Source organism: Trematomus bernacchii, unplaced genomic scaffold (assembly GCF_902827165.1).
Source record: "Trematomus bernacchii unplaced genomic scaffold, fTreBer1.1, whole genome shotgun sequence".
NCBI classification, from domain to species: Eukaryota; Metazoa; Chordata; class Actinopteri; order Perciformes; family Nototheniidae; genus Trematomus; species Trematomus bernacchii.
In genome coordinates this window covers 165,700-191,366 of record NW_022987745.1, presented here as the reverse complement: position 1 = coordinate 191,366, position 25,667 = coordinate 165,700, and the positions used below count along the sequence as shown (strand labels likewise).

The window sequence follows — 25,667 nt, the reverse complement described above, 5'->3', positions numbered from 1 at the left end:
ACAATATTCTTCTACAGTTCACCAGCGAGAACACTTCTTCAGATGAATACTCACTGGTTGGTTTATTGAAGGATGGTTTGGTTCGTTAGATTAGAGATCAGCCTTTTGTTTCACACAGTGGATGAAACAGCTGTTTAGTGACTAGTTCTGTGATCAACTGAAGCAGGGCTCATTCATTAGTCATTCAATCATCCACAAACACCTCGCTAAAGATGCTCAATGAGGCCCAGCTTTGCAGAACATCAGTAAACAGGATTAGATCTCGGTGCCCGTTCTCTGTAAGTGTTTCCTTTTTGGTTTTTCAATTAAAAAATGAAATAACATGAAGTGTTTTTGTATTATTGTGTCGGGAAAACGTCAGCAGTGCAGACTGCAGGGGATAAAAACCTGTGGCAGTTATTAGACAATGATTTTCTTTACCAATGCATGCATTCATGAACTGAGAAATACTTTTTATGTCAACGTGTCTTACATTTTGAAATCTTTTACATTTTTGTATGTAGGATACTGTAGATATTGCAGATTCTCTCGCGTCCAGGAGAGAAGCTTAAAATAAAGAGTCTCTGAAAAGGTTCAAATTGGTACTTTAATTAAGTCACGTGGTAATAAAACAAACAGAAGGTACAGTAGTGAGGAGACAAAAGCAGATGATGTCTCGCAGCTGGTACCGTGGAAAGAGCGAGCACACGTTGATTCTCCTGCTTGAATCTATCCCTCGCTCCTCCTCTCTGGGGGCTGTGACGTCGGGGTCCTCCCATCGTGTTCTTCTTATGTCCAATATTGCGTAAAACAGAGGATTTAACGTTGTATATTCATTGCATCACTCCACACACCTTTTCTCCTTCTACTCTCTTTCATGAATTTTTATTTAATGCATTATAACGGCTGCAATCGTTACGTTCGTAAAACCGGAAGTTAAGCTCACTGTTGGTATTCCGGAGACTTCTTCCGGAATAGCTTTTCAAAATAAACTTTAGCATCAACGTTAGCCACAGGCGAATGCTAACCGGAAATGTTTTTACAATAAAACAGTTTTAAGATTACTGTATGTTTAACCTAAATTACGTCATTAAACATTGATTTTCATTTCTTACAGTACCATAATATGTTTATTAGAAAGCGAAGTTCAACACTGTATCTACAGCAGGGGATCCAACACAATGAAAGATTGAAGAGTATGTGCATCATTAGCTTGTTGCTAACAAGTGTCTAAATGAGACGACTAAATGTCATCACTCCCAACATTAGCCACCTTTAGCTTAGCGGTGGTGACGTGAAGTCATGCGACCGTGCTGTAGTTCCTTTATAGCCCAACATTAGCCACTTTTAGCTTAGCGGTGGTGACGTGAAGTCATGTGACCGTGCTGTAGTTCCTTTATAGCCCAACATTAGCAACTTTTAGCTTAGCGGTGGTAACGTGAGGTCATGTGACCGTGCTGTAGTTCCTTTATAGCCCAACATTAGCACCATAGAGAGCATCCTGACCTTCTACAGGTGCACCATAGAGAGGATCCTGACCTTCTACAGGTGCACCATAGAGAGCATCCTGACCTTCTACAGGTGCACCATAGAGAGCATCCTGACCTTCTACATTTGCACCATAGAGAGTATCCTGACCTTCTACAGGTGCACCATAGAGAGCATCCTGACCTTCTACAGGTGCACCATAGAGAGCATCCTGACCTTCTACAGGTGCACCATAGAGAGGATCCTGACTGGCTGCATCACGGCCTGGTACGGCAGCTGCACCGCCCTCAACCGTAAGGCTTTACAGAGGGTGGTGAAAACTGCACAGAACATCACCAGGACGGAGCTGCCATCCATGGAGGACCTCTACTCCCAGCGGCTCAGGAAGAAATCCCTCAAGATTATAAAAGACCCCCGTCACCCCGGCCACAAACTGTTCTGTCTGCTGTCGTCTGGCAGGCGGTACCGCAGCATCCGGACTAAAACCACCAGACTCAGAGACAGTTTCATCCCACAGGCCATAAGACTGTTAAACACCTGCACTTTTGAAAGAACATAATAACATTAATCTGGCTGCTACTTAGGAATTATGTATCTAATATATCCAGGGGTGCACATAACTGGTACGCAGGTACGCATGCGCGGCAAACATCTGAAATGCATACCGTCACTTGTCTCACTAAGCGCATTTGCGTAAGGCGCTTCGATCACTGGACGATAGAGTCAGTCGCCGTGCGCACAGACGGGGCTGCTGTTAACGTCGGTGTGTACAACGGAATTGTGCCACAACTTCTGGCGCGAGTGTTCCACTAGCGCCCACCCCCACCCCTCCCGTCGACGTTCAATACCACACCCCCAGCCACACCCCTCCCGTCGACGTTCAATACCACACCCCCAGCCACACACCCCCAGCCACACCCCCCCAGCCGACGTTCGCGAAACAGAGGGGCTGAACACATAACCTTGCGTACCAAACATTGTCTCCTGGTACTCATTTGAGTAACTCACTAAGAAAGTTATGTGCACCCCTGAATATATCATTCCAATCACTTGCACTATTTCACTATTTCACTTTTTTACTATTTTTCCTTTTGTATTTACTATTTACTTGCACTGTTTATCTGTTTTATTGTGTTGCACTGTTGGAGGAGCCTGTGATTTAAGATTGTCATCGTCATAACTACTGTAGCTATGCACATATGACCAATAAAAGCCTTGAACCTTGAACCTTGAGGTGTGTGTGCACAGCTCACAAAAACAGCTTTAAAGGTTTTCAAAACTCATTAAATCATCTTAAAAGAACAGTTCTTGTACACCCGAAAGTCTTCCTGATAATAACCAATACATCTAAATTAAACACAGATTATAATTAGTTGTACCTGGATCATTGTTAGTAAATTATGTGGAGAAAAGGGCGTTATTTATATTTAAATGCCTCATTGTCTGCAAATAAAAGTAAAAAATAGATTCTCATTTGATGTCAACATTATTATTATTATTTATATTATTAAGGCGCTCTAATGTTTAGGAGTGAAATGAAAATGAAAACTGAACTTTTTGTCAATTTAATTATTTAATTTCCATTTTGCAGTTATTTCGTTTTACCCAAAAAAGTACCAGAAGTCGTTGAAGATTAGAAATGTCTCTTTTGATAATTAATATTTAATGTTAGCAGCCGGACTTCCTCTCCGTTTTGTTGACACCAAAACACACATTTGATTTATAAAGGTTTATTATTATGAAGCAAGAGAAGCCAAAGTTGTGCGTACGATAAAAGTTATCTCAATAAAACACAGTTAAGAAACTAAAAATGATTTCAGCAGCTCTCCAATAGACGGGATATCAAATGAGGAAATCAGACCTGGGTTAAAACTATTTAATAAAATCACTTTTATTTCCATTTTTTTGGCCCAAAAATCAGAAGAAGACATTTTTCTTATTGTATATTTAATGCTCAGATTTCTCCTCACATTTCAGGAAACAGGTCCTTGGCATTGGCATGACTGGATCGATTGTGAACTGAACCAGAGCTTCCAACAGTAAATGTTAGGCTGGCAGAGGGTACGGCCAGCGCCGCTGGATGTGGCCATAGCTCTTCCGGATTGGTCCATTTCGTTCCGGGTACCGCATGACATCAGGCCGTACCCGGAACTAAATGGAAGACTCAAATGGGCAGTGACGTATCTCCAACGAGGCGTTTTGGGGAGGTATTTTCTGTGTTAGAGTTTTACTCGCTACAGGGTGTACTTTGAGGGTTTTGACTCTGCACACCATTTACATGCATAAAAACCTTCATAACACACAAGGGGACGGGTAATAACCGGAAAAGCATGACTTGGGAGCTTTAAGAGAAATTTCGTTTCATTTTTTAAATGCACATTTCATTTTGTGGGACTGTAATTGTGTGTGTGTGTGTGTGTGTGTGTGTGTGTGTGTGTGTGTGTGTGTGTGTGTGTGTGTGTGTGTGTGTGTGTGTGTGTGTGTACATCTTTTGAAGAAGCTTACTTTGTTTTTAATTCATGTTTTTAATACTAATGCATTTATTCACAGAGGCAGTTTGAACTACAAGTTGAATCACATATCAAATTTAGGATTTCTGCATTTAAATCATCCTCTTTATCTCAGTAAGTGCAAAAAGTAATTAAACAGACCGACAGGAAGTAAACACTAAAGGGAACAACAGAAGAAGACAGACAGGAAGTAAACACTAAAGGGAACAGCAGAAGAAGACAGACAGGAAGTAAACACTAAAGGGAACAGCAGAAGAAGACAGACAGGAAGTAAACACTAAAGGGAACAGCAGAAGAAGACAGACAGGAAGTAAACACTAAAGGGAACAGTAGAAGAAGACAGACAGGAAGTAAACACTAAAGGGAACAGCAGAAGAAGACAGAGAGGAAGTACACACTAAAGGGAACAGCAGAAGAAGACAGACAGGAAGTAAACAGGTACACAGTATGGGCTCTGCAGTGTGATATAAAAAAAAATGAACAGAGAATTAATAATAATATAATTTGTTTTTATAACATATGTCTCCCCCTGATGTCAATTGGTTTGTATTCAAAATATATGATGTTCATATATGTTTCTGTATAAAATAAATTAAAGAAAAGGTGGCTTTAGGGTCTGCTGGCTGACGGCGGTCAGACCACCACATCACCTGACCAATCAGGTACGGTAACAATTTAGTACCTGACACCCATCTCTAGTTACAGGTAATACAAAACTAGCAGGGGCTTTCACACACACTCCACAAGGTTTTTTTCCTTGAGCTCTTCGTAAAGATGCGGGTCCAGCTCACGGAGAGCATTGATCAGAACCCTGCTGGCTGCAGCTCCTTTTCTTCGCACCACGTCCACCACCTCTCGTGCTCTGTCCTTTCGGGGTTTGGTTCTGGCTATCTCCATTTCAGATTCATTGATCACTTCAGACTCAAAGAGTTTATCCAGAAGGTCGTCCAGCACAGGTAGAGTCACTCTTTGAATGAACTGTGTCCGAAAGAGCCGCCACTGGTCTGCTGGGACTCTGCTCTCTGCTGGGACTCTGCTCTCTGCTGGGACTCTGCTCTCTGCTGGGACTCTGCTCTCTGCTGGGACTCTGCTCTCTGCTGGGACTCTTCTCTCTGCTGGGACTCTGCTCTCTGCTGGGACTCTGCTCTCTGCTGGGTCTCTGCTCTCTGCTGGGACTCTGCTCTCTGCTGGGACTCTGCTCTCTGCTGGGACTCTGCTCTCTGCTGGGACTCTGCTCTCTGCTGGGACTCTTCTCTCTGCTGGGACTCTGCTCTCTGCTGGGACTCTGCTCTCTGCTGGGTCTCTGCTCTCTGCTGGGACTCTTCTCTCTGCTGGGACTCTGCTCTCTGCTGGGACTCTGCTCTCTGCTGGGACTCTGCTCTCTGCTGGGTCTCTGCTCTCTGCTGGGACTCTTCTCTCTGCTGGGACTCTGCTCTCTGCTGGGACTCTGCTCTCTGCTGGGACTCTGCTCTCTGCTGGGTCTCTGCTCTCTGCTGGGACTCTGCTCTCTGCTGGGACTCTGCTCTCTGCTGGGTCTCTGCTCTCTGCTGGGACTCTTCTCTCTGCTGGGACTCTTCTCTCTGCTGGGACTCTGCTCTCTGCTGGGACATTTCTCTGGGATAATTGCCGCCTTGGAACTGGAAGATAAACAGGGAAAATACTTTTTTTGAACCAACAATCACATTAAACAGATCTCTTAAAATTAAAGTAACCCAACATTCCCAGAGGTGGATTTCTGTTCACTTCAAGTTATAATATGTAAAATGTCCTCATTAAAAGGTCTAAAAACTCCTACACCGATGTTATTCATGTTTTGTTGAGTTGTGTACAAACATTATCTCAAATGGTTCAGAGAGACGTGTAATTTTAATCAAGCGAACGTAAGTACGTTCATCACGGTCTCCTGTAATGGTGGCGTATCCACTTAAGCATTAGAAGCTGAAGACTACAACTCCCATGATGCCACGCTGTTTCACCACCACACTAGTTTTTACTATGGTTTTAGAATATAACAGGTTGTGTGTTTAATGTCGTAATGATGCTCTGCCATGGAGCCTTGATAGAGAATGCTATGAGATGGAGCTTTAGAGTTACCCAGTCTATCACTGGGTCTGAGCTCAGGTGGAGTCTTTACCTTCCAGTGACACGAGACAAGACCAGACTACGTTTCGACCTTGGTCCTGGAGCTTCAAATCCACTCTCTCTGTGCTCGTCTTCAGGGAAACTTGAAATGTCGGGTGGTAGTTTGGTCCAAACCTGGATTCAAATGTTTTACTCTGGAAACCAGAAGCAGAAGTTACAAGTGTATCTGTTTCTTTCCTGATTGTGGATCCACATCCAGATACATGTGTGTTAATGATCATTGTGTTTCTTTAGAGGAGTATCAGTGACTCACCTCAGGCTGAATGAAGAAGCCCTCAGGTTCACAGTGCACACTGTAACTGTGATGAATGTCCAGCTTACAGTCGGAGGAGTTTGGGATGTTCTCAGCACAGCTGTGTTGATCAGCAACCTTCAGTAACAGGGTAACTTTAGTTATGCTCAGATAGTCAAGGCAACTTTATTTAAAGATCACATCAAACAACAACAAACGTTGACAGACCTGAGGCCTGTACTACGAAGCTGGTTCAACCTAACCTGGATATGTTTGAGTTAGCCGGTTGGCCCAATCCAAAACATACGCGCTCTCGCTAAACTGTTCTACGACGCTGGTTATCAAGTGGATCGCTCAAGCCAGCCGTGTCCTATCTAGTTAGGTGTGCGTTCACATGAAAGGGGTGGTATTTGGAGCATTCGACCAATCACAAACATGGACAAGCATACTGACAGCGCAGCGTCATACTTCCTGAATGAAAAGTGAACTTTAATATTAGTCAAATATGAAGAAGTTAAACTTTAAACATCCATGACTTAAACACTTTATCCAGGATAAAAGCCACATAGCTGCAGCTGCAAGGTGAATACAGCTGGTAAAAGAAAAAGTGTTTGAATGCGTACATTAACAGGTTTATGAAATCACTGCCCCGTCTAAGACACGATCTGACTTTAATTAGGAGAATTTGACTCGAGTGTTTCGTCAACTTAATGTGTTGCTTAAAATAATACTTCTGCATACAGTATGTGACACTGTGAGTGTTGCATGGCCAGATACGGCTCAAGAAGCTGACTCAGATAAGGAAATATATGATACATTATGATGTGATATGATATGAATGATAATGGGACACATCGACGTCTGCACTCACAGTGCCGCAGACTGTACTTAATGTTACTCTGATCCGGTTACTTATGTTGAGGCAGATATTTAAGTAAGCTTTCTTAACGCTAATGTTATAATAGTCAGATTGCTCTGAAGATGGGAGGGGATATTCTATTAATTTTCACGTTCACACAGTCAGTTGATTTTTGCCGGCCGTCTTTCCTGCAACGGCAGTTTTTCTGTATTTCCTCTATCCTGTAATATGACTTGATCGCTTTAAACTCCGCACACGGAGCTCTGATTGGTCAGCAGGCAGTGCTTTCACTGAGTTGATCTCTTAGCCTGCCACCTAACCTGCTCCGGAGCAGGTTTGCCGCTCAGCATAAGTTACCATGGAAATCTAGCCTGCTAAAAAGAGAACCAGCGTCGTAGGACCGGAAAGCCCGAGATTTCCCTGAAGTTAGCCGGCTAAGCGAAAATCCAGCTTCGTAGTACAGGCCTCTGCTCCACAAAGTGATGAGATATACAATCAATCACAACTTAACTATAAGGATATATTGCCTTTCTAAAGGAATATTCAAAATAGATTCTTTTAATTCTTGGATATAAGCTACTGAAGAAGCTATTCCTTTGGCACAGGGCTCACTTCAGTGTCTGTTTGAGACACACCAGGATGTCAGCTAACTTTGTTGTAATTGTACTAGAGGCTATGAGGACGGGCGTTTCTAAAATAGCTAGAAAGTCAGCTCAGGGAGTGCAGGGGGGGTGGGGGGGGGGGGGATTAAACACAGGACACCGGGGGGCGGAGCTCGTGTCCTGAGTGAAACCAAAAGCTGAGTTATTTTTATTCACAATGTCACATTAATCCAAACCATGATCTTATTTTTTATGCCTGCACAAGTAGTGTTGGTACCTAAACCTGATCCTGAGCTGTAACAGGACAGAGTGTCTCTGAGTATCGTGTCACAACGTTAACCAAAACACAAACCGTCTGTGTCAGTTATACAACACAACAGGCTGCTGCCCAAGCTGTAAAGTATGGCTGGTAGGGATGAGATCACGTGGCAGTGATTCATCTCAGCAGGTCTTTCAGTTCTGTGTGATGTGTTTACTATTCATGCCATCAGTTTCCGCAGACAGAAAGACATGCTGAGAGAGAATCATACAAAACCACAAAGAGCGATCTGAAGATTTACGGTTCAGATAGATCTTACTCTTCTCCCAGCACGAGAAGGTTTGAGAAGAGGAGCAGTGAGTGTGGAAACAGCTGTGGTTTAAAACCAGAGTTTAGTCTGATGGTGAGCACACACTTTACCTCCTTCACAAGGACGTTGTTCTGCAGCAGATGTACATCCAGTATTTGCTCCTCTCTGCCCGGGGGTCGAAGGAACAGCAGAATTTGGCCATGTATCGGCCACCCTAGAAGCCTGTTGAATGTATTGATGATAAGGCCAAAGAGAGAGAGGTGAGGCACCTTCACCACCACGTGAGTGTGTGTGACCTCCAGCGGCTCCAAGATGCTCAGGCCTTCATCAGTGATGTGGACGACAGACAACAGGCCGTCCAGGAGCAGCGCTGTGGAGCAAAGAGCTGGTCATCTGTTGCTTTGCTGCTGAAACAGCTTCATCATATTCAATGTCTCACCACTTTAGTTCAGAGCTAATGTTCATCTAATGTCATTCACTTTGGAGCCTCACTAGGATGCTCCAGTTTATATCCTCCACCTTTTATTCTAATGTTTCATTATTGATCTGCCCCCCTGTGATCAGAAAGAGCAGAAAGAGCAACAGATGGATAACAAAGTAAGAATGATTCAAACTGCTAGCTTAGCATCACAACAGTAACAGAGAGTTAGCGTTGAGTTAGCACTGTTAGCAGCTGAGCATGCTGTGGACTGACCAATCACAGTTTACATCTCTTTAATATTACAGTGAGGAGACTGCAGAGGGCCCAAAGACAATCCAACTCAGTATTTAGAGCTGCATTGCATCGTCTGCTTCAATAATGATCAATAATTATGTCATGCAACCAACCCGGTATCACGGCAAGACGTGAACATGTGACGATCTACCATCACATGGTCTACCGCGCCTATTGGTCGGTTTTTATTGTCAAAATGAGATGTTTTTAATTTATTTTTTAATCGTCAGACTCGATTTCGCCGATTTTCTTGTTTCCCTAGCTGGTCGACACCTCTTTTAGCAGAAACAAAGGCTACATTAATGTATTAAATCCATGTTAATCCATGTGTGTGGATCATAGACTGGTGTGGATGTGGAATTAACGGACGTGATGTTGTGCGATTGCGTTGCCAGGCAACGCAATTTACAAACTCTTCAACTACAACTTAAAAAAAAAATTCAATAACGTGCTTTAACCAGTAGGTGTCCCTTTCTATCAGCTGTGCACCGTTATGGTGTAAATACAGCCTATCTACCAATTGGATCAAATATAAAAGTCAGCCGAATTAGTATTGATACTGCAAGGAGACGTATTGTGTGAAAAGAAATGTAAGATGTTGTTTAATTGCTGATATATTTATGATCCACGTCACGTTTTCAGTTTTGGCGGCAGTGCTTCCTGTTTGTCCAGAAGTCTTCTCATCAGGGCTCTATAAATACAGAACTACGGCAGATATGTCATATTTAATGCAGCCGAGCCGTGTATTACAATGCCGTTATGTGATGACCTCCAAAGAGAAAAGCAAGCACACTCGGAATAAAGTATTATTTTATTTTTAAATTTTCTTTCGGATTTCACATCAACAGTAAGTCCGGTTAACTAAGATGTCCGTGCGGAACAATACCCCCAACCCATAGATCCGTGGGTGAATAATGTCAATCACCACATTACACACATCCCTTCACATTTACATTTGAATTTACATTAAAGTATTTCGTGAGGCCTTCTAAAATGTTTTTAAATATAATTAGGGTTGTAGTTGAAGAGTTTGTAAATTGCGTTGACTGGCAACGCAATCGCACAACGTCACATCCGTTAATTCCACATCCACACCAGTCTATGATCCACACACATGGATTAACATGGATTTAATACATTAATGCAGCCTTTGGTTCTGCTAAAAGAGGTGTCGACCAGCTGGGGCAACAAGAAAATTGGCGAAATCGAGTGTGACGATTAAAAAATAAATTAAAAACATCTAATTTTGACAATAAAAACCGACCAATAGGCGCGGTAGACCATTTGCTTGGCACTTCCGGGTATTTCTCACTGGTTGGGCCATGTTAACAATACCGTGTAACTGTCACGTTTGAAGGGACGAAACCGTGACATATTCACGTCTCCCAGCATGGTAGATCGTCACATGTTCACGTCTTGCCGTGATACCGGGTTGCATGCAACACATCGACTAAATGGATGTTTTATAATTTCATTCTTCTTTTTTTGGGGACAAAACAAGTTTAAATGTAAAGAACAGATTTGGTGTTGATGATCTTATCTTTGTTAAATTAGTTTAATAAAGCTGATTCATAACCTTTGAACAGTAGTGGATAGTATATGATGCCACAGAATCATTATATAAGTGTATATTTGTTAACACTAGATGTCTTTACCTTCCTCTGTCTCACTGTGTGGCAGGTGGAGCCGGCAGACGGCAGCTTCAACAGAACTCTTCACTTCGAACAGCGGCCCTGCTGCCTGCTTGCCAGCTGATTGGAGGAGGCTCTCCCCCCAAGGGACCGTCCTGTACAGAAGCTCCGCCTCCTGAGCCATGACGAACACCAGGCCAGTCGAAGCACACTGGAACCCACCTGGACCAGGACACCTGAACCTGTAGACACACAGGGGACAAGTTACTACAACAAGCCTTCACTGGCCTGTGTTCTGACTGACAGGTGTTCATCCAGCTGGAGTCTGACCTGGAGGAGGGTTTGTTGAAAGATCACGTGCATCACGATGTGTGTACACACATTTTCATTAAATTAACAAAATGTCTAGTCCAGCAAGGATCTAGACTGGTACAAGAAAACAATCCTTCCTACACACAGAGGCATTATTTGATTTATGTCTGTTGGAAAGAGATGCAATACCTCAAGGTGAAAGACATGAAATCAAACACAAAAAAATTAATATATATTTGTAATGTGTTTAAATAATGTTTGGTCATGTTATGGGATTACCTGTATGAAGACTCAGTTGTGTGTTCAGGTGAGAAGGATTCAGGAGGCTGGAACAAACAAAGTTAGTCATTTTAATAGAAATCAAGTTAAGTTCTAGCTTCATGAAACCAAACCACAATTCCAGAACATATTCAGACCAATTTGAAAAATGCAAATGAGTCTGGATCATCTGAGTTCATTGTCAATTTAAATGTCATGTCACAGCAGTACCAGCCACACACACACACACACACACACACACACACACACACACACACACACACACACACACACACACACACACACACACACACACACACACACACACACACACACACACACACACACACACACACACACACACACACACACACACACACACACACACACACACACACACACACCTCTTGTGGAACGCTGCCAGCAGTCTGGGGTCCAGGATGTTCTCCTCTGGCTCCCAGCTGTTGTGCCTGATACAAATAATAAGACACCAATTACATTAAGAAAATACCTGTAAACTCTTATCACTAAGTAGTACCAGCCAATCACAGCACAGTATTACCAGCCAATCACAGCACAGTAGTACCAGCCAATCGGGATAGCATCCATTGCAATGAAATTCATTGTAATTGTAATGAATAAGAATGTGTTGGTGTCAATATAACTTTGTCACCACAAATGTCATTTATTTTAATAGCTATTTATCGGCCTCTTTCTTCAAACAATCTTTTTTATGAGAATTTTAGGAAATTATGAAGAGAATGTAATTTTAACAAAGAAGTTATTATAATGGAAGATTTCAACAACTGGGAGGATAAATCTGCTAGAAGACTCTTAAACAGATAACCGATAACTTTGACCTTGTGCAACTGATCAATGGACCTACAAGAATCACCAGGATACAAATTGATCTCATTTTTTGTAACAAACCAGAGAGAATCTTTAAATATTTTAATATGTTAACTGGTCTCTCTGACCACAATATGATTTTAGTCGCCAGGAACCTAACAAAGAGGCGATGTAGCCCTTCATTCAGGAAAAATGATTCTTATGGTATTCCCAAAAACAAATATGAGACCTTTATAAATGCTGTTCAACATATTAAATGGGATGATCTTTTGCTGGGAATAGACCACGAAGAAGACAGTCAAATGTTCTCAAAAACATTAGAGAGCACTATCAGAGATTTCAATTGCAAATTCAAGCAAAAAAATAAGAAAAACACTGTCCCTTTGATAAATTAGGATATTTTAAAACTAATGAATGAACGTGATCTAGTCCTAAAACAATCCATCAACACTAAATCAAACCATGACAGGCATCACTTTGCTATGCTGAGGAACAAAGTCATTAAGAAGTTACGGAAGGCTAAGGCAGACTTCTTCTAGATTATAATAGACAAGGCAGGGACTAATTCTAAAATGATCTGGAAACAGTCATAACTATTCACTGGAAATGAATATAGGGAAAGAAAACAGCTTGAACTTAAAGACAATGGAAAGCTTATAAACAATCCAGCTGACGTAGCTGAAGTTTTAAACTACTTTATCGATTCTGTTGCAACCATTGCACAGTGTTTCTCACCTCAACACACTCTCACTCCCTAAGCATCCGGGAGCGACGCTTGGTCAGGGTCCCGTGGCGTCCAGTTGTGACGCTCCGAGGCTCCTTCAGCTTCATAAACGGACGCAAAGAGCTTTCAACTGATTGCAATGTATTCCCATCAGCGGCGGTATTTGACGGTTAGGGAAGCACGGCATTCGTTTGTGTCGGAGGCTGTTAAAGGCAATGTGAGCGTCCATTCCCATTGGATAACGGAGAATTGTACACCCGGAAGTAAGTATTCCCCTTACTGTCGATTGATTTGACAGTGATATCTCCACTACTCATCAACTCAAAAACACCAGATTATCCTTGTTAATTAAACGACATTGATAGGTTTTAGTGTGTGTACAATGCTTTTGTCACGTTTTCCCCTTCAATTCTGAGAAACAAGTCGTTTTCTATGAGTTTTGGATGGCCGAAGACATTACATTACCCACAATCCTCTATAGCAACCATAGACTGTATAACAAAATTAAATAATACATTATTCCGAGTGTGCTTGCTTTTCTCTTTGAAAGTCATCACATAACGACATTGTAATACACGTTTCGGCTGCATTAAATATGACATATCTGCCGTAGTTAACTCTATGTATAGAGCCCTGATGACAACACTTCTAGACAAACAGGAACTGCCGCCAAAACTGAAAACTTGGCGTGGATCTTAAATATATAAGCAATTAAACAACATCTTACATTTCTTTTCACACAATACGTCTCCTTGCAGTATCAACACTAATTCGGCTGACTTTTATATTTGATCCAATTGGTAGATAGGCTGTATTTACGCCATAACGGTGCACAGCTGATAGAAAGGGACACCTACTGGTTAAAGCACGTTATTGCATTTTATAATTTTATTATTAGATATTAATAGGAGGATATGCAAAACAGACAAACTAATAAGGCTTTATTTAAACATTAAAGAATACTTTAGGTTAAGGTCTTCTTTTGAATAAGAAAAAAACTTTGGGGATATAGAAGATGAATATGGAGGGATGAAACCCTCTTTGATGGTCAAACATGCAGAGCACACAGCACACAGTGACATTTGTATCTACAGATAAATATTAAGCCTGACAAAGTACTTAACGTCTAATATATTGCTTTCCTGCAATGTTAACTATGTTTAAGCACTTATTTTAACTGATATTATACATATGTATTATACTCTCATAAGATGTATGTAGATAGTATAAGAAATGTGCAGAATATGACAATGTAATGGTGGAGGTACACACATATTGATAGATGTCTTGTAATGCACTGTTGAGGAACCTGCGACCCAGGTTTTTCATTCATTGCATAACTACACCGTAGTTGTGTATAATATGATATGTCAATAAACCTTAGAAAATCTTGAAATCTTGAATGGGATGTGCAAAATAGTCATTATATACAGTCTTTAATTAACTATTAGTAGAGAATAACGACGAGTAAAGAATATACTTTATAGGGATCCTATTAATCTCTAATAATACAATTATAAAATGCAATAACGTGCTTTAACCAGTAGGTGTCCCTTTCTATCAGCTGTGCACCGTTATGGCGTAAATACAGCCTATCTACCAATTGGATCAAATATAAAAGTCAGCCGAATTAGTGTTGATACTGCAAGGAGACGTATTGTGTGAAAAGAAATGTAAGATGTTGTTTAATTGCTTATATATTTAAGATCCACGCCAAGTTTTCAGTTTTGGCGGCAGTTCCTGTTTGTCTAGAAGTGTTGTCATCAGGGCTCTATACATAGAGTTAACTACGGCAGATATGTCATATTTAATGCAGCCGAAACGTGTATTACAATGCCGTTATGTGATGACTTTCAAAGAGAAAAGCAAGCACACTCGGAATAATGTATTATTTAATTTTTTTATACAATCTATGGTTGCTACAGAGGATTGTGGGTAATGTAATGTCTTCGGCCATCCAAAACTCATAGAAAACGACTTGTTTCTCAGAATTGAAGGGGAAAACGTGACAAAAGCATTGTACACACACTAAAACCTATCAATGTCGTTAATTAACAAAGATAATCTGGTGTTTTTGAGTTGATGAGTAGTGGAGATATCACTGTCAAATCAATCGACAGTAAGGGGAATACTTACTTCCGGGTGTACAATTCTCCGTTATCCAATGGGAATGGACGCTCACATTGCCTTTAACAGCCTCCGACACAAACGAATGCCGTGCTTCCCTAAGCGTCAAATCCCGCCGCAGATGGGAATACATTGCAATCAGTTGAAAGCTCTTTGCGTCTGTTTATGAAGCTGAAGGAGCCTCGGAGCGTCACAACTGACCAAGCGTCGCTCCTGGACGCTGCGTACTCAGCCCTCTCCTCTACTCCCTGTTCACTCACGACTGCGTGGCCACACACAGCTCCAACACCATTGTGAAGTTTGCTGATGACACGACCGTCATCGGCCAGATCACCGACGATGACGAGACGGCGTACAGAGAGGAGGTCGAAACCTGACATCTTGGTGCCAGGATAACAACCTCCATCTCAACATCAGCAAAACCAAGGAGCTGATTGTGGATTACAGGAAGCAGCAGGGAGAGGGACACGCCCCCATCGCCATCAATGGGACTACGGTGGAGAGAGTCAGCAGCTTCAGGTTCCTTGGGGTCCACATCACTGAGGACCTGAAATGGACTCATCACTGAGGATCCTGACCTTCTACAGGTGCACCATAGAGAGGATCCTGACCTCCTACAGGTGCACCATAGAGAGGATCCTGACCTTCTACAGGTGCACCATAGAGAGCATCCTGACCTTCTACAGGTGCACCATAGAGAGCATCCTGACCTCCTACAGGTGCACCATAGAGAGCATCCTGACCTCCTACAGGTGCACCATAGAGAGCATCCTGACCTTCTACAGGTGCACCATAGAGAGCATCCTGACCTTCTACAGGTGCACCATAGAGAGGATCCTGACCTTCTACAGGTGCACCATAGAGAGCATCCTGACCTTCTACAGGTGCACCATAGAGAGCATCCTGACCTTCTACAGGTGCACCATAGAGAGCATCCTGACCTTCTACAGGTGCACCATAGAGAGCATCCTGACCTTCTACAGGTGCACCATAGAGAGGATCCTGACCTTCTACAGGTGCACCATAGAGAGCATCCTGACCTTCTACAGGTGCACCATAGAGAGCATCCTGACCTTCTACAGGTGCACCATAGAGAGCATCCTGACCTTCTACAGGTGCACCATAGAGAGGATCCTGACCTTCTACAGGTGCACCATAGAGAGGATCCCACAGGCCAGAAGACTATTAAACACCTGAACCTTTGAAAGAACATCATAACATTCATCTGTTTGCAACTCACATTTATCATATATACCAACATTCCAAATAGACTATTCTGCACAGTTTCTCTCATATTCTGTTTCTATTATATTCTATTTGATTTACTTGTATTATTTTATCTGTTTATTGTGTTGCTCTGTTGGAGGAGCCTGTGACCTCAGATGTTCATTGTCATAGCCACACTGTAGCTGCTGCACAAATGACCATAAAACCCTTGAAACCTTGAAACCTTGAAACCTTGAATGACCAAGCCGACTGTTTGTTTTGTTGTTGTAATGTATCGTATGTCATGATCTGCACAACTGTAATGTGACACTGTCAATTCCAACTGCTCTGTCTTTCCTGTCCATTTGTGTTTGACACTCAATAAACAAAGTTCATAACAAAAAATAACACATTTAAAAAAAGCTTTACGCTATTGAGTCAGTGAATGTAATATTGATGATAGCTGCTTTAGAAAGTCTCTCATCAGCTGCATGTTAGTGGTTTTCTGAAATGCCTCCACGCTGCTCGTCTCAAACACACCCACATTAAATAAACGGTAAATAAATAAACCTGAGCTCAAAGAATTGTCCTGAGGCCATCAAACAATTACCAACAACTACAAGCAGTCTCAATCAATTAAAACATGTGATCGCTTTGATCACATTGATGATCTGTGATTAATCTAAACTTTAGGATAGTAGAACAGACTTGTATGAAGGGATAGTATCTTCTCTCGTACCTGCTCACATAGTTAGTAAGCAGCTCAGCAGCTGCAGTGCAAATTGCTCTTCATCCCTGACAGCGCTCAGCGGTTATGTAGGCTTGAATTTCTCAATAACAACAATTTTAATACATAAATCGACATGTCTTTATGATGTCAGTCTTTATAAAGCCTTCATTATGAATTGTTTTTAAGTTGAAAGATAAACTCAGACAATAGTCGACAGGAATATCTCCTATTTCTCCGGTAAATACAAATGTACGAACTTGTTCATCCGATTTTCTTTTGACTCATTACGGTTTCTAGATCAATTACGAGCGCTCTATTGTTTAACTTGACAGCCCTAACAATTATATTTTAATTCAGTGGTGAAATAAATACACTTCTCTCTGTTCAACTGCTCCTCTCTCACCTTTCTGTCTGTCTTCACTTCCTGTTCCACATCGGAGTCACCTGATGGAGAGAAGAGGTGACACAGAAAAATAATAATAATGAAACTTGAACAAAGAGAAACATTAGCAGCCAAAATGATTTGATAGAGCTGTAACAAAATGGAATTACAATATATTGTTGTTGTTCTATAAAGACCTTTTAAGATCAGATTTATTGTTCAATATCTTGATGAATGGAGGATATGGTTTCAGTACTCACAGGTCTTCTGGATCTCGGCTCTGATTGTCTCATAATTTCTGATCCTGTAGGGATGAACACAATCCAACAGTTTTAGATCAAGTTTAAAATAAGTGTTTGTTCTTTGAGTCAGCTTCAGAGTCCTGATCTCATGCTTTACATCCCATCATATCTTCTCTGCAAACACTACGACTGACTGCCACAGCTCTCAGCTGCATTACAGGAAGTCATTATTCTAGAAACTAAAAACATGACAGGAAAGAAAACAGAGAACCTTTTCCACTCTTCTGTAAAATCCTATATGTCTGTTAGAAAGTTTCTAACTAACTAAATGTGGCTTTGCATTTTCAGCTTACAATATATAGTTGATGAAAGAATGAAAGAGCCTGCAGTCAGTGGGAAACATCACTGATCTGTTGTGATTCCCCAGTGAGAGAAACACCTCCCTGTGTTTCATACAATACTGCTGAACCAGCAGAGACCCCTTACTGACCTGAGGGTCTCCAGTCTGCAGTCTGGACTCTCCAGAAGATCTCTCAGCAGCTTCACTCCTGAACCCTGCAGAGCGTTGTAACTCAGGTCCAGATCTCTCAGATGGATGTTGGACTTCAGAGCTGAGGCCAGAGCAGAACAGCTGATCTCTGACAACCTGCAGCCCTCCAGTCTGAATAAAGAAAACATGATGTAACTTTAGAAAACAATGTTCCCGTTTGAAATAACTCCAGGTTTAATAATCTGTTCAGAGTTGAAGAAGTTCAGAAAGTGGAAACTTCAAACAGGTTAAAAACTGTGAGATACAGAAAGAGGAAAAGAGCTCTCATTAATATTAAAGACAACGTGCTGCTACTTCAGTTTAAACTATTCAGTCAGTGTAAACATCATGTAGCTCCAGGAACATGTTGGAAACAATTCAAGGTTTAATAATCATGCAGACCAACACAAACCCACAGAAACTGATTCAACTCAAGATCACAATGTTTACAAAGATCACAAATAGGATGAATTTGAAATGTGAAGAAAAACATGCAGAATATGTATTTTAGGAACCGTGGAGTCATCAAATCACAGCTTCTTCAGAGTAAACTATTCAGTCAGTATCAGCATCATGTAGCTTCAGGAACATGTTGGAAACAGCAACAACTGGAAATATTTGTTTGATCATTTTAACAGAAATATGTTTTGTATTTCTGTATTTTTTTATAATTTATTTTCTAAAAGCAGGATGGAGAATATAAAATGTATTTCAGGTGTTTAAAGGTTCAGAGTGAATTATGCAGTGTAGGGTTTTTCTTGTTATTTTAATGTAAAGATCATCATTGCTCTGCCACAGACAGTGAACTACACTTGTTATAGTTTGTTGTTGTTTAGTCTTTCTGAGGCTATTACATGGTCACATGTTGTTGTTATTATGTACACATTAATGTAACATCTCTGCAGCAGAAACATCCTGACAGCTTAGTTTGTCTTAAAAAGAAAGATGTGAATAACATGAGTGCAGTGCAGGGCTGAGGCTTTACAAGCATTCTCACTGAAGCAGACCAGGACACCAACAATATGAACAAAGGAGGGTAGAGGGTTAAGATGCTCAGTGAGGATCAGAGTGATATCAGCCTGATGTCTGCAGCTCAGAGTCAACACAACTCTCACATATTCATCTCAGCACAGAAGTTAAAGATGGAGAACTGACCTGAGAGTCTCCAGTCTGCAGTCTGGACTCTCCAGAAGATCTCTCAGCAGCTTCACTCCTGAATCCTTCAGAGCGTTGTGACTCAGGTCCAGATCTCTCAGATGGATGTTGGACTTCAGAGCTGAGGCCAGAGCAGAACAGCTGATCTCTGACAACATGCAGCCTTTCAGTCTGAAAACAGAAAACATGATGTAACTTTAGAAAACAATGTTCCTGTTTGAAATAACTCCAGGTTTAATAATCTGTTCAGAGCTGAAGAAGTTTAGAAAGTGGAAACTCCAAACAGGTTAAAAACTGTGAGATATAGAAAGAGGAAAAGAGCTCTCATTAATATTAAAGACAACGTGCTGCTACTTCAGTTTAAAGTATTCAGTCAGTGTAAACATCATGTAGATCCAGGAACATGTTGGAAACAGAACAAACTGAAATTATTTCTTAGTGGTTGATAGTTTTAAAGGAGACATGTCATGGCCATTTGCACTGATCATAATTCCATTGTTGAGGTCTACTAGAATAGATTTATACTGTGCATTTCTCCAAACTCACATTGGTTTCTCATACAGCATCTCTGTAAACTACGTGTATTCACTGAATTTCACTCTCTGCCTTTAACGGCTCGTTGTAGCTCCAATAGCTCCAGCCCCCACCCTCCCTGTGAGCACAGTGTGCTCTGATTGGTCGGGACGTTGTGAATCGCGCTGAGCTCCGTGGAGGTGTTGTTTCCTTGTTTAGGATACATAGCGAAACACAGCCAAACTCATCCTGAGCACACACAAAGTCACATCCGAAGTAAAAACAATAAGTGTGGCTTGATATTGAGTAAGAAAAAGGTTGATAAACACTGTGAGAATGGGTCTGCAGAGAGAATTTCGCCACGATCCCAACTGTCTGTTATCGGCCTGCAGCCAGGGAGGAGAAATCAGCAGAGCTGCCTGTGTGTGAGGAAGTCCAAGGATTGGTCAATTTGGACCAATCAGCGGGGGCTTAACGTAACGGCTCCGCGGATTGGTATGAGGGGCCGTACAGGCCGTAATTCATACTGGTCCTCTCACACACATACATTCTCCTTTTACATACATACATTTTCACTCTCACACACATATATTCTCCTTTTACATACATACATTTTCACTCTCACACACGTACAGTATATATTTACACTCACACATTCATACATTCTGCTCTCATATTATCATATTTCAATGCACACATTCATACATTGTCACTCACACATTTATACGTTTTTCACTCACACATTTTTACATTTTGTTCTCATATTCATATATTTTAACGCTCATATTTATACATTTTGCTTTCATGCACATTCATTCAATGTTTACATTTAATATTATAAATAATATATGCATAGTGATTCTACAATGTAGGGTACATTCCATGTCCATTGATGTCCATTGATGATAATTATAATTATTCTAACTATTTTCTTCAAAAATATCATATTTTGCCTATTATTGGAAAGCATGATATAATATCACACAAACATTATGTGCATCCTATGCTTTATTTAGCTTGAAATGTGTCATGATGTTCTTAAATTGTCAGTTTTTGCTATGTCAGTTTTTCAGTTGAGGGTGTCTTGGTTTCAAAATAATGAATAAAAACCATTAAAGTATTCATTTATTTCAAAAGTCTAAATACTAAAGAATAATAACATCTTTTTAATTGATTTCCTCCTTTAAATAATTTAAATATCTTAATATATGAATGTCCGCAAAAGTTCTGTCAACTATGTTACTAACAGAACTCCCCCCTTTAACAAAAAAATGGTTTGTCCCAATACCATGTCACCAGCATCACATGATGCCATGTTCCTCTTTGGCAGACATTTTGAACACACTGTGGTGATTGTCCTCTAATTTTTTACAATATTTTATGTATAATAGCACATTGTCAATGAGTATATTAATTGACCATCAACAATGTTACGTACATTGTTATGGTTTACAATTGTTTAATGATTTTAATTCAATTATATGTTCAAATGTGAAAATGACATGTGGTCATCCAGGCAAGGCCTACCATTGAAATGATGGGTCAAAATAGGGAAATTGTCAACTAAGTTACCCAGTACTGTAATAACTGTAGTAACTTAGTTGACAGGTAACCTAGTTGACAATTTGTATGACATGTAGACGTCATTACACATCATTATCAATGGAATTTTGCACTTCTGCCTTGAAATGAACATAGTGCTGATGGTTAATAATGTGTCCAGTCAACTATGTTATTTGCGTCAAATGTTTGACTTTCATTGTCAACTATGTTGCACCTCATTTTTTCAAATTTAAAATATCTAAAATAGTGCTTCCGATATCCTTTATAGTATAATGTACATCTACACAGGTTGGAGTTTTACATGACATCTCTTAAAACTATCAAAATGGCCTGTATGGTAGTTTTATAATACAAAATATCCCTAAACTTAATGACAGTGCTGAACATATCACATGAAAAAACAAAACTTTAATACAATTATTTTTTAAACTTTAAAAAATCTTTGGATATGTGGTAGAATAGACTCAAGAGCCTTTCAAATGTGATTTTACTTGAAGTGCAGGACTTAATCAAATGATTGTAATGACATCAAGTTTGTCCGTAACATAGTTGACAAACTGAGTAGTGAAAACATCCTTTCCCTTAAAATAAAAATAATAATAAAAATGTTTAAGCTTTGCAACTAGTGGATATGTTACACTGAGGAATATACTAACTTGAACCACTGATTGTTCTATTGAGAAAGAACACTTTCTTTGTACTGTTTTGTTGATGTGAAATGCACCCTAAATTATAGAATCAGTCTGAAGACAATATATGTATGCAAGAGAAGAATGCATGTATGCAGTGGCGGCCGGTCCATAGGGGCGCTAGGGGCGCCGCCCCACCTCTTCCCATATTGAAAAAAAAAAAAAAAAAAAAAAAAAATGTTTAAAAAAATATATATATTTTTATTTTTATTTTTAATGAACAAGGTAAATATTATATAATTGGTATCAGTAAAATGTATAATCTACAATAAAATCTCGTTTAAAATTGTGTTACGATGTCTAAAGTTACTGATAAGTCACATGTTTCCTGCCTGGCCTTGCCCATGCACCTTCTCTCGTCTGGGCGCTAAGAGAAGAGCCTTCAACCAGCGCAGCAGCAGCCACTAGCAGCTGACTGTTGCTATCTGTAACGTGTAAACTATGCCGCGAAAATATAATTTCAGCCAATCAGCGTCGTCAAAGATGACGGTCACCGGGCGCCAATGTCAGCGCCCAGTGCAGTCTGTGAGTAGTTTGGACAGTGACTCGTATCCGGTTGACGCAGTAGTTGATGAGGATGGCTTCGTGTGCAGGTGGAGTCTCCGGACCTCGGTACCCGCCTAATTCTGTTCAAGAGCTAATCTCCAATCCTTTCGAAAGGAGAAGTTTGGCAGATAAATTGTTGCTTAAAGACCTTGGACCGGACCAACCCGATTTGAATATATCGCAGCAATCTCGTGAAAAAGACAAAATGTATACACGAGGCTTCACAAGTAGCTGGTACACAAGAAAGGCTTGGCTAGCTGGATGCAAACAGGTAAATGCTGTCTTTTGTTTCCCATGCTTGGATATCACTTTATATGTAGAGAGGAGGTTTCCCATGGTTATTAGAAGTTTATTAATAAGTGGGCATTTATCACAGAAGTGATTGTTCTGTCTCCACGTTTGTTGCATTGTCTGTGATGTATTTCCAACGGTTATAGCTCCTGTTCTGTCCCAGCAACACTACACGGTTTGCAGCTCCACCACATTTTTGGTTTATCTTCGGTGTCGCTTAAAATCTGCTTCCCATCGGACTAAAACCTCCACGTAATCTGAAGACAGATACTTGAAGTTATTTAAACCTTTTGCAAACTTTATGTTCTTTCTTGCTCTAGCCTTGCCAGTTACATTGTACATAACACATATATTATCATTATGCTAACTGGTTGTTCGTGTTAGACGATGTAGCTTTTTCATTTCTGAGTTATTGCTATATGTAAATAAGCCTGTTTGTAAATAATCCTCAGAGAAACAAAGAAAAAACACAATTTATGACATTTTGTGCTGTGGTTATTTTTTTTAAATTGCATTTATTCACAGTTCAGTTTGAAATGCTGTAGTGACTTGTATTGAACCACTTAAATATTTATAATTAATGCTACTGAAAAGATGCTATTAATTTTATATCTCACATGCAGTTCACTGTAAAGCTACTTGGTGAAGGTGTTGGTTCATAAAACATGAACAGTTTTAAGAAAGAAAAAAACAGACCAGTTCTGAGAACACAAATTCCTGGTAAAGTAGTAGATGTTCAGGTTGATAAATAATATTTTCCACACTGAAGATTATGGAGGTATTGATAAAGTGGAGTCTTCTCATATTTTTAAGCCTCGATTTCTCCTTTCCCCCCCCCTCTAACATCACCAGAAGTCATCATTTAAGGGGTCATTTCTCGAAAGAAAATTGCGGGGGGAAACCCCCCGGACCCCCCGGGTAGGTCACTTACGGTACGTCAAGAGCCCCACCAAAAAAAAAGACCACCGGCCGCCACTGCATGTATGTGTGAGAGAAAGTATAGTGGAAACGGAAGGAGTACGGTTGAAACGGAAGGCAGGTCATTATCGCGCTGTGATTGGCTCAGAAGGTCGAGCGGGGCGGGCTCATGTTCAGAACTTCTGATTCAAATCAACATGATGGAGGGAGATGAATCTGTGTATCTACGGACCATTTGTTTTTCTTTATTAAACAAGTGAACGGAAGAGTGTCTGAGAGGCGTTTTTGCTTTTAGTTTTGTACCTTACTAAATGGTCTAATGGTCGTTGGAGCGAGGGGCGTGAAACTCGCGGAAGTGATTTCAAAACAAAAGCACTCGTTTGCTTGGAACGTTGATAAGATAATAAACAAGGGGAAACGAGGTGAATTTAGCGATCACAACGAAAACGGCCAAGACACACATTGAGCCCAGAAAATGAATGTTATTCAGGGCTGTAAATATAATAAGTCTTTGTCTAAAATGGACAACATTGTTAGGAGATTTAAACTATGCAGCGGTTCTGCACTGCGGTCACTCAGCCGTCTCTCCACTTTGTTTTTTCAAATCAGCTGCTCTTCATTTTTTTTTTACAAATATTTTTTACCGCAAGTTCTTAATAAAACTGACACTGTTGGACTTGGTACTAGTTTGCCTGCTACCAACAATACATTGAAGTACTTTTACTGTGTACTTTTTTAGTAATCCTCTGTCAAAGTCCCCTCCTGAGTACACTGCATGCTTTTTTGCTATCTTTGATGAATGATAAAAAGACAATTGTACCATTAGTTCATTGATACTGCTGGACTCAGTAGTGTTGTTGTTGAAATCCTCTGTCAAAGTCCCCTCCTGAGAACAAAATCAAGCCACTTCTGCTAAGTTTGATGAGGGGAAAAATGCCATTTGTTGCCATTAGTTCTTCGTGAGATTGATCCTGTTGGACTCAGTAGGCTACTAGCGAAACTACTCCCACAAATACTATGAAGTACTTTTACTGTGTACTTTTTGAGTAATCCTCTGTCAATGTCCCCTCATGAGTACAAGAATGCATGTTTCTCTACTATTTTGAATAAGCGTTTAAACACCTTTCTTCATGAGACTTATATTGTTGGACAGAGTATTTTAAGAGGATGGTTGACATGATATCAGCACTAGTACTCCAGCAGCAGCATTTTACACCATGGAAAGTCTTTAGAGTCTGGCCTGGAGCTGGTCAACTATCCTTCAGCAAAGTGACACACCCTTGTGACTCTTGTTGGCCTCTTATGAAGCTGCTGTCTTTTAAAATATGATTATTTCTCTGCTCCTAGTTCGTTCCTCTCAGATTCTTCCATCAGTCCCAGTCATTGCATGTCAGTCAATAGAGCTTGGAAAAATGTGTCCAATTCAACAAAATGTTTTTGTGAAGGTCAGAGCTAAACTATAGATTGTTTGATTGTGTAATTACAAGGTGAGAGAAAATAATTCCACATCCTCCTATGAAACGTATTTTATTTACTTTTCCATTATACTTATACTTACTTGCATTAGAACATTTGCATGTTGAACTACATGCTGGATATCTTCCCCAGCCTCAAGGAAATACAATAAAATAAATGGATTCATAATTTTAAACGATTGATAAAAATGTATAAATTAATAATGTTTGGTGCAAACATTTCAAATTTAAATACAAAAGGAAAACATTTTTTACTTTTGAAATGATTTCTCACAAAAATCTTTCTAAATAGTAAATTAATAAAAAGCGTTTAGTCAATAGACGTTTTTCTGCCTAAAATAGTTGAAATTGAACGTAAACTATATCAAACACCACATCCATGGCAATTAACCCATTTTTGCCCGCTATTTAAATTGACTTTGGTTGAAGTT

The 25,667-nt window shown here is 40.3% G+C and overlaps 1 protein-coding gene across 1 annotated transcript in view; it reads right to left on the bottom strand.

The window, feature by feature from the left end:
- Positions 1–4,411: 4,411 nt before the first annotated feature.
- LOC117496425 (protein NLRC3-like) overlaps positions 4,412–25,667 on the bottom strand; it is a gene marked incomplete at its 5' end in the record, with an annotated part of 52,831 nt that continues 31,575 nt past the window's right edge. The window contains 3 exons of the mRNA XM_034148089.1: positions 4,412–5,110; positions 5,568–5,591; positions 24,794–24,813. Coding sequence (XP_034003980.1) covers positions 4,707–5,110; positions 5,568–5,591; positions 24,794–24,813 — 448 coding nt within the window. The remainder of the gene's footprint in view (positions 5,111–5,567; positions 5,592–24,793; positions 24,814–25,667) is intronic.